Raw genomic sequence first — 19,703 nt, 5'->3', positions numbered from 1 at the left:
CCTCCTGCCAACCCTGGGCAGCCGGTGCCCACCGCAGCCCCGCAGACAGGAATTTGCATCATTTATTTTCTCCTTCGGGGAAGTTGTGTCCCTGGGGCAGGTGAAGAAGCTTGAGGGCTGCGCTGCAGGGCAGAGCCCTGGGAGACGCAGGGGACGGTGCTGCAGTGGGGTTCAGGGTTTGGCCCATGGCTGCAGGAGCAGGGCAGGGAGCTGGTGCCAGGCTGCGGCACACCAGGACCTTGACCTGTTCCCTAAGCGAAGGACAGGGAGTCCTCTCGCATTTTCCAACCCAAGGACTAAAACAGGAGCACCGTGGGGCTGTCACCAAGCTGTCCCATGTCCCCAAGGCCAAAGGAGCCTTGCAGCCTCCCCACCAGCCCCTGCGCCCCTGCAGCTGGGAGCAGGATGGGGGACACAGCGTGGCTGCGAGGGGGACACGGCGTGGCTGCGAGCTGCTGTGCCCTGCAGAGCATGTCATGGGGCAGCCGTTGGTCAGAAATGAAGAAAGACCTTTATTTACAGTAACAAATGAAAGGGACAAAAAAATATAAAAATAGCGTGACACTTCCCTCCCCGTCTCCCCAGCCCTTCAACGGGATGTTTTCCATCCCCACCCAGCCACAAGCCCTGTCTCCGGGCTGGTGGGACGGGGCCAAAACTGCTGGGGGTCATTTGGCACCAACCAGGCCACCCTGCCCCACCGCCCCTGGGGACACACGGGGGTCGGGAGCAGCTTGGTACGGCTGCGGGCTCTCCCCAGCTGCCCTGGCCCCCGGCTGCAACCCCACTGCAGGGACTGGAGAAGGAAAAGCTTCTTCCCAGCCAGTGAACCAGGGAGGGGAGCAGACTGTGTGTATTGCACTTGGCTGCCGATCTCAGCACCGAGGAGGGGTGGGGGCTGGCAGGATGTGTCCCACAGCCTGGCTAAAGGCTTCGGCATCTCCCAGTGCCTGGCGGGGAGCAAGGCTCTGTTCTGTGCCCAGCCCTGGAGGTGTCCCAGGGAGGGGGGAAGATGGTCTGTGTCACCCCTGTGTAAACCAGAGCACTGTCCTGGGGCAGCCCCGGGTGCTGGCAGTGGCTGTCCCCAACGCAGGGACCCTCGGGGTGGCACCCGTGGGCTCTGGGGCGCACAGGGCGGGCGCTCCTGCTCTCGGCTCAGGTGGCAGGAGGCTCCCGCGGTCCTTGGTGAACCGGCCCGGTGCGGGGAAGAGGTAGAGCGTGACGAGATGCCGGCCATCCCCGGAGTCCCCGCGGCCCTAACGGATTCACCCTTCCCCAGGCAGGATCCGAGCCCAGCTCACCAGCTCCAAGGATGAGGTTTGCAATGGGGGTATATCGCTCTCCTCCCTCTTTTGGCGTTTCACACCGGCTCAGGGACCAGCCGGACCCTCGGCCGCTGCGGGGGGGGCCAGGAGCGGTTCCCCCCCGGCGAGTGCGGCCCCTCAGGAGGAGAAGCAGAGCCCGCAGCACTCCATGCAGATCTCCAGGCAGTCGGCCGACTCGCAGCAAGCGTCGATGATGCCGCAGTCCATGTCGCAGGGCAGGTCGCAGTCCGCGCACTCGCCCGAGTTGCAGCAGCAGCAGCAGATGCAGGAGTCCTCGGAGGTGCAGGAGCCGCAGGTGGCACAGTCCAGCACGATGTTGCAGAGGGTCAGGAACTCGCAGAAGAGGCAGGAGAGGATGCAGTGGACGCAGCAGTCTGTGGAGGAACAGCCAGAGAGTGGGCAGGGGGGGACGGGACCGGCTGGGTAAGGCAGCACCCGGTGGATGGATGCTCAGCCCCGTAAGGGTGGAAATCGTCCCTCGGGAATGAATGGAAGGGATAGGAAGAGGGGCTGGGAGCCAAGCACTGCTCCAGGGACCTCCCTCAACACCCGGGGACATGCCCAGACCCCAAGAGAGACCAGTTTTGGAGGACATGAGATGAGCCTGCTCAGCACCAGGCTGCCAGGAGGGGAGCTCAGCTGGTGTCCAGGACTGGGGGTCCCCGTGGGCTGGACAGATGCTACCTGAGGGACCCCAAGGGATGCAGGGCTGGAGGAGAATGGCTGGAAAGGGACACATACACCCCCTTCCCGGGGAGAGCCGCTACCTTCTTGCGCCTCAATAGGGATGTGGGAAGAGGCCGACTTGGAGCTGCCCTTGCTCTTCTTGCTGCTCTGGCTGTTGATGGAGTGGTGCGACTGCAGCTTTCGGTGAGGCTTCTGGGTGCTGGGGAGGGGGCGGAAGACCCCGTTCCCGGCCTCCCCGTTGGCACCGCCTGGGTCCGGCCCCCGCCCGGCGCTGTTTTGCAGCAGATGGGTGCAGGGGCTGGGGGGCTGCGGGGCTGGTCGCACCTGGGGCTGGCCTGGTCAGGGGGAGAAAAATGTTACCCAACCCTGAGCCCTCCCTGCAGCGCTTTGCTGGGGGAGGAACACGTACCCAGTCCTCTGCCACCACCTGGGCACTCCGTCACCAGGCGGACTCCAGGTGACCTGGTGGCTGGGAAGAAGTGATGCTAACACACACACGGACCAAGAGGATGAGGATGGAAAAGGAGATGCTAAGAAGCGATGGCTGGAGGGAAGAAGAGAGAGGCTCCAGAGAGAGGAAGGCATGAAAAAAGAGCACACAATGAAGATTTGTTGTGAAGGCCATGCTGGAAGGGCAGCAGAGGACCCGGAGGAGGAGGTCTGGCAGGGTCGAAGCGCTGCCAGCACAGGCAGGAGGGATGAAGCCACAGTGGCCAACCCGAGTGGGTGCAGAGGCACAGCGAGGCAAATTCACCTTGTGCCAAGTGGGGAAGAGAAGAGCCCGTGGCTGCTTCCAGCCCAGAGCCACCCTTTAGCCAAGCCACCGTCCCATGAGCCCTGGGCGCAGCGCTGCTGCCGGAGCTCCTGGCCATCCCCATCGCCCTCCGCAAAGCCAGAGAAGGTGAAACGCTGCCGGAGAGCCAGGCTGCTCAACTCCTCAGGACTGTGTGAATCGGCCACTTAATTAAAGGTCTCCCCAGCCTCTGGCTGAACTTCTCTGCAGGAGGAGGAAAATAACTATCTGCTCTGTCTGCGCCTCCCTCCAGCCCTCGCACGCTGCAGGGGGAGAGGCCGGCGGCCCCGCACCCCGCCGGGATGCTGCTGGAGCCAGTGGCAAGGCTCAGCCCTTCGCTCTCGCCCCGCACCGCGGCTCCATGCTGCCTCCTGAGGTGGGGGAGAGGACTGGGAGCCCAGCAGAAGGGAGGAGGGTTCAAGCATCCATCCATCCCCCTGCCCGCAGCAGCACCAAGCGAAGCCACAAATAAAATCCTGCCTGATGGTGCTTTGGCCAAACTTTGATTTTCCTCTCCCGTGGCAGTAAACAAGGGATGATTCAGGCGAGAGGCTTGAGGGCAAAGGCACCTCCAGCTGCTGGGGAACAGGAGCTGCTTTCTGCGTGGGGTGGCCATGGGACACGGGGAGACCGACAGGGTGGAAGGGGCACAGACGGGCTCTGTCCTGCACCCGCCCTTGCCGGCGAAAATAAAATAGATGGAGGTTAGAAAAACACAAATGAATGGACCCAGCGCCCGGCTCTGCCAGACTAAGCTGGGCTCAGACCGCGGAGGAAGTTTAACCGGGTGCTTGGGTGAAAGGCTGCGTCTCTGACACACGCTGGGAAGGGAACTTAAAATAACCGGAGCTGAGCGGGAAGAGCGGGCTGGGAGCAGGAGGGGTGCGAGAAGGACAGAAAGGAGAAATGGAAAACAGGTCTTGGACAAAATGGGATGTGTCCACCCCCCAAAAAACCAACAAACTCCTGGGGGGTGTGGGCTTCCTATGTGCCCTTCTGCACCGCCCTTGACTGCCCGTGCCAGAGCGTGCCTGTGGTGCCCCGGGGCTGCCCGGGCAGGGGCTGAGCCCGCAGGGACCCCCCCAGCAGCTCGGCCTGGCAGTGCCCCACGGCAGCAAATACTCTGCAGCTTCAAGGGCTGGGCTTCTCTGGGGGTGTGCAGCAGCATGCAACATGCTGGCTTTGGCGTGCTCCATTTTGCTGCATTCCTCAGATTAAACTGTTTGTAAATCAAAATCACGCTCCGGCTCCAGCGAGTGGCAGCGCAAGGCAGCCAGTAATTCCCCCTCTAAGTTAGGAAAAATAGCTTCCATTTTTTATGAGAGCCTTCAACTCACAGGAGCCCAAAGTTCTTCTGAAAAAGACACCTTCAAACCGAGGGGGAGCAGTGTATAACACCCCCTAATAACATGGGTGCCAGGGCAGGAGCGCGGGGCCCGACAGCCCCCACCGCATCCACCCACCAGCACCAGGGTGGGAAACCAGAGCTTTGGGGGAAAGCACCTGCCTTTGGCTCTTCCACGACCAAAAACCTCCTGGACATTCACCTCGTGTCCCACCCCCGAGATGACACTCCCCGGCACAGCCGCGGTGCCGGCTCAGCTCAGGTTCCCCCATGGCAGCACCACCAGGGCTCCGTGGACAGATGCCCAGAGCACAGCTGTCCTTGCCCCACTGTGACCCCCCCCCCCCCCCCCCCCAGCCACCACCTTTGCCAAATGTCACCTTCCTGAGCCTAACGGGGCTTGGACAAACCAGTACGTCGTGGCCACCTGCTGCTCTCACCTGAAACTCAACACCCAGAGCCCCAAACCTGCAATCCCCATTTTGGCTGCTCCCAAACTGCCAGAAGACAAATTTAAGAACCAAGGGAGGCTTCGGCCAGCAGCGCTGAGCCCAGGGGGGGTTGGACTAGATGAGCTTCGAGGTCTCTTCCAACCTAGATGATTCTGTGATTCTGTAACTCTGTGATCCCGGCACCTCTGGTGAAGAATGTGGCTCTACATCCGACACCCCCTTGCTGCCTGGGCCCCCCCCGACCTTGCATGTGCTGAAGTGGCATGAAAATACCACCATCCTTTTGCCTTCCCATGGGGGAGCCCAAATGTGCTGCCCAGGTCCTGCCAAAGGAGGGAATTCACAACAGTGACCCCCCCCCCCATAACAGCAGCAGTGGGATGCACAGTGAGGAGCGGGCTGCAAAACAAGGGGTGCGGGAGGTGATGCTCCGCAGGGAGCTGAACCTCATTTCCCAGGAAGGAGAGGGGAAGGAGGGGGGGAGTTCCCTGCACCCAGCACCCAGGCAAGCCTGGACACGGGCCGTCACCTTCCTCCCAGCCTCGGGGCCTGTGGGGCAGCTGCCCCGGGGAGGGGTGGGCTGGGGAGGGGGCTGCGTGGGGCCGCACCATGCAGGGTGCAGCAGGCTGCGGCGTGACTCAGAGGTGCAGAATGTCTGTGGGCAGCCGGCCCAGCTCCCAGATGCTTTGCAAGGGCTCGAGCTCTGGTTGAGGAAACGTGTGCGCTCTCCTCGCTCCACGTACGCCGGCAGGAGCGCCCGGATTTTGCTGTCCCCTCCCCTTCCCACCCCGTGCCCGCCCGTGCTTCGAAGTTTGCAACCTCATTCCCACCCTCCCTTCTCCCCGTTGGGAAGCATCCATTCACTTTACGCCCCTTGGAAGGGAAAGCTGCATGCTCGCATCCAACAAAAGGGGAATGGCTGCGTGCCGAAGGGGCAGCCTGGGAGCAAAACGCTCAGATCCAGGCTGGGGGCCAGGGAAAGGATGGACGGTGGGACTCCAGGAGAGCCTGGTCCCTGGTCTCCCACATCTGCCAGCTCCGCTCTCCCGTCCCTGCAATGGGAAATGGAGCAAGGGCACGCTAACCCCCCACCTCTGCTCCTACCCCACCCCAGTATTTCTCACGGTGGGGGGATCGGCAGGTTTGCAGCAGCAGAAAGGAGGAGGTGCTGCTTGGCTTCACCACTGCCTCCAGCAAAACCAGCTCCTCAGTGCAGACAGCCCGTCCCGTCCCCAACCCGGCTTTGCACCAGCCTCGCCCTTGCCCTGGATACGCCAAGGCAAGAGCTGTCCCGAGGGGAAGCATCTCCCTTTGCTCCAGCAAACGGCTGCTGCACCCCCCTGCCGTGGCTGTGGCCATGGAGCCCGTTCTGCCGGGGGCTCTCCCCTCTCCCGCTGCGGCTTTGGGGGATGCTCCATACAGCAGCCACCTCCTTCCCGCTGTGGCTGGTCCCTCTTCCCACCACAGCATCCCAGAAGGACCCCAACACGACCGAAAGCTCCTCCAGCTGCCCATCCTGCTCTCCCTCTGCCTCCCGCTGCTCCCAAGGACGCTGCTGGATGCCGCCCTTCGCTTTCCCCAGCTCCTGGTGACTCACGCTCAGTTAAAGCCTTTTGCTTTGATGTGGGGAAGAGCAGAGCGAGGAGGAGATGGCTTCCCACCACAGCTGCCCGCCTTTTTAATGAGCCCTGTTCCTGATTAGACGGCAGCAGCCCAAAGCACGGGCACCTGGAGGTGTCTGGAGCTGCACATGCCACCACGGAGGGAAACACTCACATGTCACAGCTTCGGGAGCGCCCGCGAGCTCGGCCCGGGGGCTCTTCGTCACAACTTTTCGGGACTCATCATCTTCCAGGGGTTTTTCCTTCTTCGGTGCCACGGGGCTGGCAGCGGGGCGGGCAGGCGGCCGGGGCTCTGCCGACGGTGCTGCTGGTGTCTGCCTCGGCGAAGGGCGCGAGGTCTCACCCGCCTCTGCAAGAGAAACGGGGTCGGAGCTGAGCACCCCGGGGTGCACCGAGGTGTGGGCAGAGCCCCCCCCCAGTCACCCAAACCCGCAGCAACCCGCAGCACACCCCCAGCCGCTGCGAACGGCACTGGACGGTGCTTTTGGGACTCTTGATTTTGGGCATGAGTCAAATCCAGCTGCCCCTGTTGCTTTTGCAGCTCAGAGTACGGAGTGGGGGGAAGAGCTGGAGCACTGCGTGGGGGTTTGGCGCTGCTCGGGATGGGCATCGGGGGCTGCATCACTCTGCGGCTGCTCACCCCGCTGCAACGCCAGCGGTTCGGCAGCACCCTCCCAAAAACCCTCCCTAGGTCCCACATTCCTTCGCTAAAAAGCCAAGGGGATCTGGTTACACTCAGCAGTTCAAACTGGATTTTTCATCCCCCTCTTCCCATGAAAGAGCCACTGTCTTCCCTGCGGGAAGCGGCTGCCACCTCCCCTCGTGTTGCCGCTTGCTCTGGGACAGCAGCAGCCCCTGCGGGACCCCCTCGATGGGGCAAGCAAACCCCCAAACAAGAGATGTGTTATTCCCCGTGGGGGATAAACCCCAATGCCACACGCTCCCTTGCAGAAACCACGCGAGGAGAAGCCATAACCACCTCCCGCAGAGCCAGCGCTGGGGGGCTGGCTGCCCCCCCGTGGCAGAGGGGCTGTGGGGTACCCAGGAGGGCTGTGGGGTGCTCAGTGCGATGCTGCGCTCCCCCACCCACTGCGAGCCCCCTCCTCGCTGCCCCATCCCTCTCCCCAGCACCCGGAATAGCAACTGCTTGCACAACAGGGGCTGGACCGCACTTTATATAAAACTAAATTATAGCTTGGACGAAGGGAGGCAGACCGAAGACCCATAATTTCCCTGGCTATAACAAGAGGTTCTACATGCAGGCAGGCAAGGGCGGGTGGGGGGAAGAGAGACCTCGGACACTTCATTAGACTCAATATAACAAGAGGTCCTACAAGCAGGAGCCGGGGAGGAAGGCAGGCAGACCCCACACATATAATTATAGGGACTATAACAAGAGGCCCTACAAGGGAGGCGGAGGGCCCCATCCGCACCCCGAGTCGGCAGGAGCAGGACACGCTGTGACCAGCCTGGAGCGATGCTCGCTCAGCTCCCAGCTCCACTACACCCCACATGTTCATCCACCTGCCTCAGTTTCCCCCCGGGGCCATCCTCTCCACCTTTCCAAGGATGCTGATCCAGCCTGGGGTACTGGAGCTCCTGTGAGGGGGGGGGGTTGCTGGGAGGGAAAGCTCATCCTGATACAGCTTCACAGCTCTTGCAGGCGAGGGAATTTTGGGGGCTCAAGCAAGGGGAAGTCAGCAGCTCCAGCTGAGTTTTGCACAGCAACGTTGGCTCCGAATCCCAAGCGGAGTGGCAGTATGTGAGGCCCAGAAAATAGAAAGCTTATTCCCATGCCCCTGGAAAGCCCAGGGCAAAACAGAGAGGAGAAGAGAGCAGGCTGTCATCCACCTATAGGTGTCTGCACATAGGCGTGGTGTGTATGTGAATAATAACTACATGCTGCTGCCTCTACGTCCTCTGTCATGTCCCAACCTGGACTGGCCTGAGTCAGACCTGCGGCATTTTAGTCAGCGCCTGATAAAGCCAGACATGAAAACCCCGATGGCTGAGGAGCTCTGGACGAAGCCCTGAGTCAGAGGCACCCAGTGCAGATCACAGTGGGTGCAGCTCCTGCGTGGTCTCTGGGAAGGGATCCGAGCCACCGGGTATCGGTGTAGCTGCCCTGGTTTCTCCCCTGAGATGCCTGGAGCTGGCTCAGGACTTAAAAAACAACAGCCAAGACTTTTGGGTTGCCCAGAGCAGCTCCAGCACTGCTAGATTCCCTGCCCTGCTCTCACCCTGAAGGTCAGCGCTCCCCTCCGCAGCGAGAGATCTACCCTGGCAAAAAGAGCTGGAAAATCAGGTGCTGCAGCGGGAGAAGGGCTGGCAGCTGCTCTGTGCACGGCGAGAGCTCCAGCTGATCCCTGCCTCCGCCACGGCCACCCTGCGCTGCCTCCATCACATCCCTTGCCCGCTCCGTGCCCGTTCCCAAGGGGCTGAGGACAAGGACTATCTGTTTAGACCCTGAGCTCTGCGAGAAAGCAGCAGCACTGGGCTGTGTGGATGGCGAGCGTGCTGGTCCGCCGACTACTGAGACAAGGCTCGTTTTTGCCACGTCCACTTCACACGTATAATTACCCTGCACAACAAGAGGTCTCACACACAACCACAGCAATGCAGGGAGGAAGATGGCAATTAAATTAACTCCCACTGGAACAAGGTGGCCAGAAGAGACACAAAAATAGACAGGAAAGCAATTTGGGTAAGTTGGTTCCTTCCCTGCCTTGTGCAGCCCCACTTCCCTGCTGCTGCACGTCCTGGGGAGCGTACGGATGGCGCTGACCCCCAAGTGCATGGCATCCTCTGGGAGGGAGAGGGAGAAGGGCTGTGTCTGCCCTCCAGGTCACTGCTCAACCCCGGGGCAGGGCTGGGGACAGCCGGACACGTGTGGGCTCAACACAAACCCTGCAGGCTCCTGCCCCCCCCAGCTCCCTGCCCGCACTGCTGGTTTGCTGGGACTGGACACTTCCCAGGCACCTTCTGACCCACAGGGAAATGCAGTGGGAATGCACAGATCAGCTCTCAAAGAAGCCTGGCAAAATGCACCCAAGGAAGAGGTATCATCCCTGATAGCACAGGGAGAGATGGACAGACCCCAGCACTGGCACAGGCTTGTCCTGCAGCTGCCCGGCTCCCTCTCCTCCTTTAAATCCCCTTTAAATGATGCTGCTCTGCGTGGCACCTCTTACAGACCCAGACAGGCACACGCACACGTCGTGCAGCTCCACAGGGGTCCCGTGCAGATAATCCCCTGCCCCCTGAGTTGTGTGCCCTCTTTGTTCCTCTGAACACAGGTTTTGGGGCACAAAACCCCCCAAGGTAGGGGTTCTGCTCCCCAAACCACACTAAGCTGAGCAGGGAGGGTGAGAGGGGAGAGGTGTGGGGAGGAGCAGCTCCATCACTGGGGTCTGGCAGGGGGTCCCCCAGCAAGGTGAGGTGCCCCTGGGGTCCCCTCTCCCTGCTATTCTGCCTTCTTCCCTCCCCTGCTACTATCTCGCTGCCACCAGAACAAGACCAGGCTTGACCTACATCTGTTGGGTTTAAAACCAACCACAAGCCCGGGCAAAAAGACCAAGCCCTAAGGAGAGCCGGCCCTCAGGATGGGACATCCACCCCCTTCCCTGCCTGCCCCCCCATAACAGCTGCACCCCCAGCCCCTTCCTGGCCACGGCAAATGCTCATCTCAATGCAGAGATACAGCCTGGGATGACAGTCCAGGTCTCCACTCCCCCATTCTGCACCACTTTTTGTAAAACACAAGGGAGAAATGAAGGTAACGCGGCACAGGGAGGGCGAATCACATGTTTTTTTAATGAGAACAGAGATAATAAGGCATTTAAAAATAATAAGCCGGGCTTCAATAAATCACAGCGCTGCCGTAAGGTACAAAAGATTAGGAAAGCCGATAGATGTGGAACTACTTTCTCTGCCTCCTGCTTGCCAAGCCCGGGAGATGCACACACAGGTCAGGTTTTCTGCCTATTCTCCCCATTTACAAAGTCCAAATCCACCCGTCGTAAAAGCCCCAAGACATCCGCGAGCTCCAAAGTCCACCAAGCATCGCAGAGTTGAAAAAAAAAAAAGAAAGGAGGAGAGGAAAGATGTAAAGAAGCCGTAAGGTTTTGTTGGCTTTAGCTGAGTATACTCCTGCAAAATCAAATGTAGAAAGTGTCCCTCTGGATCACTGGCTGCAGCACGGACCCGCTCTGCTCGGTCAGTGTCTGCAAGAGCTTCTGGGGCAACCACCAGTCGTTCTGATTAGGGGAAAAAGTATTTGTGCTTTGGGTGGGAGGCATGCTTCGTTCCTGATGAGCTTGCAGGACTGAGCGAACCCATCCCCAAAGTGCTGGACAAACAAAAGGAAATTGCAGCGTGTCAGCAGCTGGTGAGAGAGCTCGGGGAGGGCAGAGCTGCTCCGGCAGCACAAACCAGAGCCACAGCACGGGCAGCACGGCCGCAGCATCTTACGGCTCTGGGTTTCCTTCTCTGCAGCCGGTTGTGGTGCCCAGACCCCCAGCTGGGAAGGCACAGAGGATGTGGGATAACGCAAAGCTGGAGCCACACTTGTGGGGTCAAACCCACCCAGGTTGTCCCATGGCTCCTGTGCAGCTTTCCCAAGCTTTAGCTTAATGCAACACATGCTCTGTCTGGCTGCTTGGGATCTCTCTGATTTATCTGCCCCTCTCCTATCCAAGTGCCTTTGGCTCCAGAGAAGAAATCAGGGGATGGGAGATGGCTGGACACCTCACCAGCCTGGCACGTACCCACCACCACTGCCCCACACGTGGCTGCATGGGACAGAAAATGCCTCCAACACACAGGAGCTAAACACAGGCTTGGACTGGTGAGCTCAAGCAAATCCTGTCTCTTTAGCAGGATTAGGTGGTGTCGACCCGTTGCAACAGGGAGGGAGAAGGATCTCGACATGTCTGGATCCACATCTGAGCTCTCCTGGACCTGAAGAGCACCCAAATCTAAGACTGTGGGTCACGACTCCAGCCGATGTGGAGATGCTCAGCAGAGTCTCCCGTTCCCCCCTTCTCTCTCCCTTTAGTCCGTCAGGGACGAGATAATGTGGGATGGAGACACAAACAGAGACAGTCTAGCGAGGCGTTTGCCATTAACAACACGCTACCTTGCAGTAATATTTAGTTTGGGAGCTTTCTAATCTGTTTTATGCAGATAAAATGAGCGTGTAATCTCTCTTGGTTTTCCCGTACACGCTGCCTAGCCCAATCAGGTGCCTGTCTGACCTATTCAAGGGATATTTTAGAGCTTGATTAAGTGGTTTCGAGTGCAGAAGAGACGGCACTGAAGCAAATGCTTCCAATCCCACGAGCCAGGCTGGAGGAGAGGAAAGCAAAATTCTGGTTTGAAAGTTTGCTCAACTGGGAAAAATCCAAATGGCTTATTTACATTCAGTCTGAAATGAATGCACTAAAGCATTTTCAGATTCTATGATATTCAGGGAAAGGAAAAGGAGGGTGGAAGGGGAAGGAGGAGAAATACCCTGAGCTCCTGAGCACACCTGGGACAGATCCAGCACAGCTCTGCTTCCCTCTCAGAAAGCATTTGCCCCAGTGTCTCTGCTCACCTGGGCGATGCTTTGGATAAACAGTTCAGTTCTGGGACAATGAGGAATCCGGTCAAAAAAATATTGGTTTCTATGAAAAGTTACTTCCTAAATGCAAAAAAGCAAAACAAAGCAAAAAAACCCACAAAACCCCAAATAGCTTGCCAGCCTGGGAGTTGTTATTATTTGTTATTTATAGCCATTGGGTGGGTAGGAAGAAAGGAATTTTGGGCCGGCCAGACAGGCCAGGACCAGCGTCTACCCAGTCCATCCGTGTTCAGTGTTCGACCTCGGCTGAGAGCTCTTCCAGCAACAAAACCCAACTCCAGGGTTGGGGCGCAGACCCCATGCCAAGGGGTCTCTACAGATCCCATCACCCAAAGAGCCTCGTTGACCCAACCAGCTCCTGCAAAGGAGGCACAAACCAACCCTCATGGAAGAATTGCTCCTACCCGAGAGCAAGGACAGCAGGGTGGTGGGGACAACCCTCGAGAAGGGGTTTCAGGGAAGAGAAGAAATAAAATCACTGCACCGCTGTCACTGCAGCAAGTATATACTTAACGTAGATATATATATATTAAGGCAGCATTTGGGACTGCAGCTGCAGGTGCAAGGGAATAAACAATCTCTACGGCTAAACTGGAGACAAGGGACAACTCAACTTACCCCAGGACACACACCAGACCCAGCAGCAGCAGGTTTCTGCCTTCAGCTGCCAGGCCAGCCCATCTCCCCGCATCAGGTCTGGGCTCTGCCTAAACCGAAGAGCAACGTGTAACATCCCAAACACACTGCGGGGCCAAGGAGTGGAGAAAAATGATGGGGAAAAACAAAGGGTCAAAGACCCAGCCTGGAGTTGAGGCAAATTTTCTTGACTTTGACAAGCACCGCACTGGCCAGAAGGATGTAAAACCCCCAAGCCATGGGAGTCTGTCACGGAGAAAGGATGCAGGAGGAGATCCTGCGACATCCCGGGTGTCCTTAAGGACAAGCAATTATCCCTGAAGCCTGGAAAGCGACTGTGTGATGCCTATCAGATCCAAGGAGACTCTGGGAATTACAGAGCAAGGAGCCACACCGCTGTGCTGGGGAAAATTATGGAGAGTCTAATTAAGGACCATGCCAGTACAGTAATTGCGTAACCTTACGGGGTCAAACCAGCACAGGTTCTGCCAGGGAAAATTTGTGTCTTTTTAACCTGCTAAGAGTCCTTAAAAAAAGTTAATTGAAGAGCAGAGAAATGTGAGCTGGTGGACATTGTTATTAATAAGGATAATAATTTGCACTTATGCAGCACCTTTCATCCCGAGATGTACCCGGGGTAGTTTTAAGCCAGTGCCCATCCCACAGTACCTGATCTCCATGTATTTTACATCAGCACAGCTGCAGTTTTAAGATGCTGTCAAATGGAACCTTCTCACTGCTCGGCCCAGTGGGGAAACTGAGGCACGTAGAAGGGATCTGCCCAAAGCAACATCCTACAGTGATGGAGCCCAAAATTTTGCAGTCCTGGTGCTCAGCTTCCTGCTGGTGTGCACGCTCACTAGGTTGGGGTTTGTTCTAAGCACAGACCCCAGAGCAGCTCTGGAGGAGCTGCAGCGTGGCCTGAACTGGGGCAAGGTGAAAGTGAGCTCTTCTGCAAAGGTCAGGGCACGGCTCGCGGGGCAGCAGCATGCCTGCTCGCTGAAGGAAGGCGGCGGGGCCGGCCAACGATGAAGCCATTCGGGTGGAGCGAGTAATTGCTCCTGGAGCCAGCCAGGACCCGCTTCTTCCTCGCGATGCAAAGGCGCAGCCGCAGCCCAGCACTGGCACGGAAAGCAGCTGAACTGGGTGAGCACCGTCCTGCCCTGGGCATGGCCGCTCACACCGGGGAGCACCCCAAAAGAGGATGGGACTGGGGTGAAAGAGCTTCCCAAAGCTACTGCCCGCTCCCTGATCCGCCCCGTTTCACATGCACCAGTGGCAAGACAGTGGGACGGCACCGGAGTGAGGGGGGAACCTCCCCCCAAGTCCAACATCACGACCAACAAGTCTGCTAAAGCCCAGCTTAAGATCAAACAGAGATGGGTGAAAGCATTCATGCATCTTGTTGCAGTGAGCAAAGCCTGAAGAGTGGGATTTAGGGCAAAAAAATCCCAATTACCCCATCCCTGCTGCTGAGCTATAGCTTGTTGCCATCAGTACAACCCGAGCGTGGGTCCCTGGGGGGGACACGGGAAGGGGTCACCAGCACCAGGAGTGACCAACGTGGCTCCATCCCCCCCAAAACCCCTCAGTCCCGGGAGGCCAGGGGTGCCCGTCCTGCAGGAGCCAGCGCAGGGCACGGCCTGAGCAAGGCGGAGTTCTGGGAAAAATCAGAAAAACTACAGAAAACGCCCAGAGGACAGCTTAGGTTTCTGCAACTAATAGACTCAAGCAGGCGCTTTCCAAGGAAATTCAATAAGGAGCTGGAGTGGGACCGGGACGCTGGGGCGGCAAGCGGCACAGCCCCGAAGGGGCTCTGCTTTGTTTTGTTCAAAACCAGAAACATTTGAAAAAAGCCAGAAATCTGGGTGGTGTTGGTTTTGTTTTGTTTTGTTTTGTTTTGTTTTTGTTGTTGTTGTTCAAAGACAAGAAAAAAAATGAAGCATTTTCATGAGCAGATGAGAAACTCTGACAGAAAAACCAGAAATGAATCTTTTGGTGGAAAAAAGACTTTATCTGGGATAAAAAAAAAAATAAAAAAATTGTTTCAAAGCTTTTTTGGTTTTGTCTGCTTTGCACTGACAGGATGTCTGCATGCAAATCTGCAACCAGTTGCATTTAAATCAGTGCTAAGACAAGCAAAGACCCTTTTATTTTAACCTTGGAGGGGGTTGCCTTTGTTTCTGCCTCCTCCCAGAGCAGGACAGGGTCCCAGTAATGGGGACATGAGTGATGGTGGCACCAACTCCTGCCCAGCCTCCCCTGTCCGCAGCCCCACAGTGCTCGGGGCACCCATGGGTGCTCAGGACCCCAAGCAGGGTGGCAGCACCCTTACGCAGGCAGCTGGATCCCTGTATTCTGACGGCTGCCTTGTTGGGGTTGCAGCATACAACAGCTTTCTGCCTCCTGTTACACCTCGGGGCAAACTCCTCGGGAACAGGCAGAAAAAATTAAAGGCAAAAAAGTGCGTGAGTGTCCCATCCCTGCCCGGCTCCCAGCAAAGAGCCGCGAGCTGCCGGCGCCTGCGGCTGAGCTGGGACACAGGCACGGAGGGGGGGACACGGAGGGGGGACGGGGTGGTGGCCCCGCGCAGCAGATGTCCTGCTGGGGAAGGGAAAGGAGGGATCAAACCCAAGGGAAAGGTTTTTCTGCTGGAGATGGATTTGCCTCGAGCATCTTTATAGGGGTTTGCTTCCCATCAGGGAAGCCCCTCTCCGCCTGTCCCTGCTCCCCCTCCTCTCCCTCCCTGTGAAGGGAAGACAAAAATAATCTCATCAGCCCAAAGGCTGTTTTTCTCCTGTTTTCTGTTAATTCCTAAAAAATATAATTATACCCCACATACTCCACACAGGCAGACAATTGCCTCTTCTCTCTGAGGCTCCTCTGCAAACTACCTGTGGCTATTTCAAGGGTTTGGTTTGCAACGTGCCCATCCCTCCTGGGCAGGAGGAGGCTGCGATGGCACCGGGCCCATCTCCAGAGATGCCAAGGAACAAACTCCGGGAAACGGGCTTCGTCTCAGGCCACGAAATAGGACCAAGCATGGCAGTGCCAACCCAACCCTGCCCACGACGCACAAACTTGGGCCAAACCACTCCGGCACCTCAGTTTCCCCATTTATTTCACAGGCTCGGCGTTACCAAACGAGCTGGTCTAATTTGCAAAGCATCGGAAAAGGGAGTCGAGCAAAAATTCCCAGGCTCCGTGGTGCGTGACAGAGCCCCTGGACGCAGCCCAAGCTATAATGGCTCTGCACCGAAACGTCACGAGGCCAAATGAGCACGAAAGACAAACCGGACCCTGTCCATTCATTGCTCACCAAAAAAACAAAAAGAAAGAAAGAAAGAAGTGATGTGAACAAGAACTCAAAGCTCAAACATGCAACCGGAAAGCTGCTCTCTGAGACAGGACAGGGGTATTCTCTTGGCATGAAATTTGGCCCCTGGAGCCTGGGCAGATGGAAATTGAGGGTGTCCTGGAGACCCCCTTGGCCTCCCCAGCTTTTCGCGCTGTGAAATGGGGGTGTAAAGGAGGCACAACTGGTCCAGCTCTGCTTGGGTTCACCCACCCCGGATCCACGCTCCCCTTCAGGAGGAGCTAGGGAAGAGGAGGGTGGGTTAGGGGCGGCTTTGGGATGGAGGTGACACCCCTCTGCCACGGCCACAGCGCATCGGGCGCTCGCGGCTGCTCCCAGACCCTGCACAGCCCAGCCACGTCCCACCGCTCCTGCTCAGGACACCAGTACAACTGGGAGGAGGCTGGACCATGGCTCTACCTACACACCGCTCGCGCGGAGCCAGCGGCTGGGAACACGGAAATGTGGCAAGGCCCTTTTTTTCTGACGCATTTAACAGATTTCTAAACTACTTTTTAAAACAACCCATCTTAGAGCAGCCAGTGCACTGCGCTCCTCCTCACCCAGGCTGGTGGCAAGTTCCCGTGCAAAAGCTTTTTTGCACTAGGTCCAGGCATTAGAAATTCACCGTTTCCCACCAGGAGAAGGAAGCGAATGGAGGGAAATCCAGAGAAATAACACCCCGAGCAGCCCCTGCAGCTGCCTCGGCCCCGGGACGCAGCTGCAGCACAAAGCGGTGTAAGAGTTGAGCCGGGAAGCGGAGCCGGCAGCATCCAGCTGGAAAAGCAGAGGGAAGAGAACAAGAGGATGTATTCTCCGAAACTTGGGCCCAGCCGCGCTCCGGGCCAAAGCCAACAAGGGGAGAGATCCAGCTGTGCTCAGCTCGGTTTCTGTGCATCCCCGTGCCCGGGGCTCCTGCGGCACAGCTCTGCCCGCTGCCCAGCAGCCGCTTTCGGAGCACGCGGGGAGCTGGTCCTGGGGTGGATTTGGCCCCTTTTGTGTCTGGTCTGACAGGACACACGATGGGTTGTTTCACCTCTCGCCATCAACTTCCTGCGCCGGCGTTTTTTTTCCTCTCGCATTGGGATTTTTAAAACAGTTTCCACACGGGAATCTTTTGGGACCAACCGCCACGGGCCACCAGCACAGGTCCTGATGCCCCAGGCAGATCCACCCCACCGCCCGGACAACCCAGGGGCTCAGTTTTGCCCCGTGGAAAAAGTGAGGACTCCCAAAACTTTTCCATCCACTTCTCCGCAGGCTGATCCTGCCCCCCTGCATCCCACCCGAGAACCCCAGGGAGTCACCGCGGGGTGAGGAAGGGGCCCCCCCAGCCCCAACCCCCAGCCCCTTGCACCCGTCCCTGGGGGGGTGTTTTTAACCCCTTCAGCTCACGCCGGCCCTGCGCCCCCCAGCACTTGGCCGAGCAACAGAAACCGCTGTGAAGTTTGTGCTGCGAAGTCCCGGCGGGCTGGGCCGCAGCTGCTGCGCTCGCAGGGACACGCACCCACCCGGGGGCACGAACCCACGCTGCGCCGGCCACAGCCACACACACGCCCGCTCCGGCCTCCCCGGACACGCATGCAAGTACCCCCCCAGCCCTGCACCCCCCAGCCATGCACACGCTCCACCATACACCCCCCCCACCCCGTGCCATGCTTACACGTGCCCCCTCCAGCCACACCACCCCCTGCTTGCCACCCACTGCCCCCCACCCCACACACACACGGTCTCCACCAACGCACCCCCCAGGCAGGCACCCACACCCCCCACAGCCGTGCAAAATCCACCCCCCCAGCCCTGCACACACACACACATAGAGATATACACGTCCCCCAAAAGTGCACTCGCTCTTATGGCCCCCCCAGCTGTCCAACCCCCCCAGCTGGACACACACACGCACACACACGTAGTTATATACATCCCCCAGTCGCACACCCCTCCACATCCCCCCGAGCCGTGCACCCCCCCGCCGTGCACCCCCCCATATATAGTTATATCCACCCCCCAGCTGTGCACCCCCAGCCCCGTACACACACACACACACACACACACACACACGTAGTTATATCCACCCCCCAGCCGTGCACCCCCCCGCCCTGTACACACACATATAGTTATATACAGCCCCCAGCCGTGCGCACACACGCACACACAGTTATACACGTCCCCCAGCCACGCACCCCCCGCCCAGTGGAGCCCCCCCCAGCCCAGTACATACACACACGTATATCTACACACACCCCACGGCCGTGCACACACACACACACACACACACACAGAGTTATACATGTCCCCCAGTCTCACACCCCCGGCCCAGCGGTGCCCCCCCAGCCCAATACACACACACACATATATATACTTATACACATCCCCATCGCACACACCCCCCCCAGCCGTGCCCCCCCCAGCCCTGTGCGCGCACACACACACACACATATAGTTATATACAGCCCCCAGCCGTGCACCCCCTCCCCAGCCGTGCCCCCCCAGCCCCGTACACACACACACACACACATATATAGTTATATACAGACCCCAGCGGTGCCCCCCCAGCCCAATACACACACACACACACACATATATAGTTATATACAGACCCCAGCGGTGCCCCCCCAGCCCAATACACACACACACACACACATATAGTTATATACAGCCCCCAGCCGTGCCCCCCCAGCCCCGTACACACACACACACACACATATATAGTTATACACATCCCCATCGCACACCCCCGGCCCAGCGGTGCCCCCCCAGCCCAGTACACACACACACATACACACATATAGTTATATACAGCCCCCAGCCGTGCCCCCCCAGCCCCGTACACACACACACGCACACATATAATTACACCCCCCCGGAGCCCCCCGGTACCTGTCGGCGGGCCCGGCTCGGCCCGGCGCGGCTCCGGACGGCTCGGCCGGTGGGTGCTGGCCTGGGACATGGGTGGGAGCGGGGCGCGGCGGCTGCGGCGGGGACAGCGGCGGAGTGCGGGCGGCCGCCCCCCGCCCCGGGGCCGCGCTCACCTGGGGCCCCGCGGGCCGCCGCGCCCCGGCCCGGCCCCGCGCCCGCCCCCGCCCCCGCCGCGCATCCCCGGCCCCGCGCCCGCCCCGCGCCCCCCGCGCCCGCCGCCCCGGGAGGGAGCCGGTCGGGGCTGCGGGGTTGGGGTGGCTCTGTTTGTTTTCTGGTGGGGTTTTTTTGTTGTTTAGGTTTTGTTTTTTTTTTTTTTTTTTTCCTCAAAAATTCCTTAAAAAAATAATAATTAAAAGAAAAAAAAAAGGCTGCGAGAACAAACAAACAACCACCCGCGGCCGCGGCGCTCCGCGCAGCAGGAGGGGGAGGAAAAGTTTCTTTTGGGGGCTGGAGCAGAGCCGGGGAGGGGAGAGGCGCAGGGCAGGCAGAGGTTGCTTGGCTCCCAGGGCCCGCCGCGAAACCGGGATTTCTCAGCTTTGCTCAGGGTTTGTTTCCCGCCCCCCCCCCAAAAAAAAAAAACAAACCAAAAAACAAAACCTTTTTTAGGGGAAGTAGTGGGGATTTGTGAGTCTGGGAGCCCCCCCGGCACCACGCTCAGGCCCCTCGAGTGGGTGCTCCAGCCTGTCCCCTCAGCACCCACCCGGGTGCTTTTGTTCCTGACTCTGCTGGTGCGTCCTGGGGGAAACCTCTGCCTCCCCCACCCCGCCCTGCCTCAGTTTCCCCAACTGGTAAATGAGGTTGGGCTCCCTGGGGCGATGCTGGGAGGTGCTGGGATCGGAGGTGACAGCGTCACTGGTGCCACCAGCCCCGAGAGGGACGGCATGAACCCCAGATTCCCGAGCAGGCCAGCCCGGGGTTTGCTGTGTTCGTGTCCCTGCAGGGTCCC

General features: G+C 58.8%; 1 protein-coding gene across 1 annotated transcript; it reads right to left on the bottom strand.

Annotated features, from left to right (window-relative positions):
- Window positions 1–492: 492 nt before the first annotated feature.
- Window positions 493–18,877, bottom strand: MDFI (MyoD family inhibitor). Its single transcript, XM_074925408.1, has 4 exons — window positions 18,719–18,877; window positions 6,379–6,573; window positions 2,093–2,347; window positions 493–1,699 (listed from the first exon to the last, which is right to left on the bottom strand). The coding sequence occupies exons 1-4, from the start codon at window positions 18,786–18,788 to the stop codon at window positions 1,443–1,445; spliced, it is 777 nt and encodes a 258-aa protein (XP_074781509.1). The 5' UTR covers window positions 18,789–18,877; the 3' UTR covers window positions 493–1,442.
- Between the last annotated feature and the right edge of the window lie 826 nt (window positions 18,878–19,703).

This window comes from Athene noctua, chromosome 23, assembly GCF_965140245.1.
Source record: "Athene noctua chromosome 23, bAthNoc1.hap1.1, whole genome shotgun sequence".
NCBI lineage: Eukaryota > Metazoa > Chordata > Aves > Strigiformes > Strigidae > Athene > Athene noctua.
This window is presented reverse-complemented; position numbering and strand designations above follow the sequence as displayed.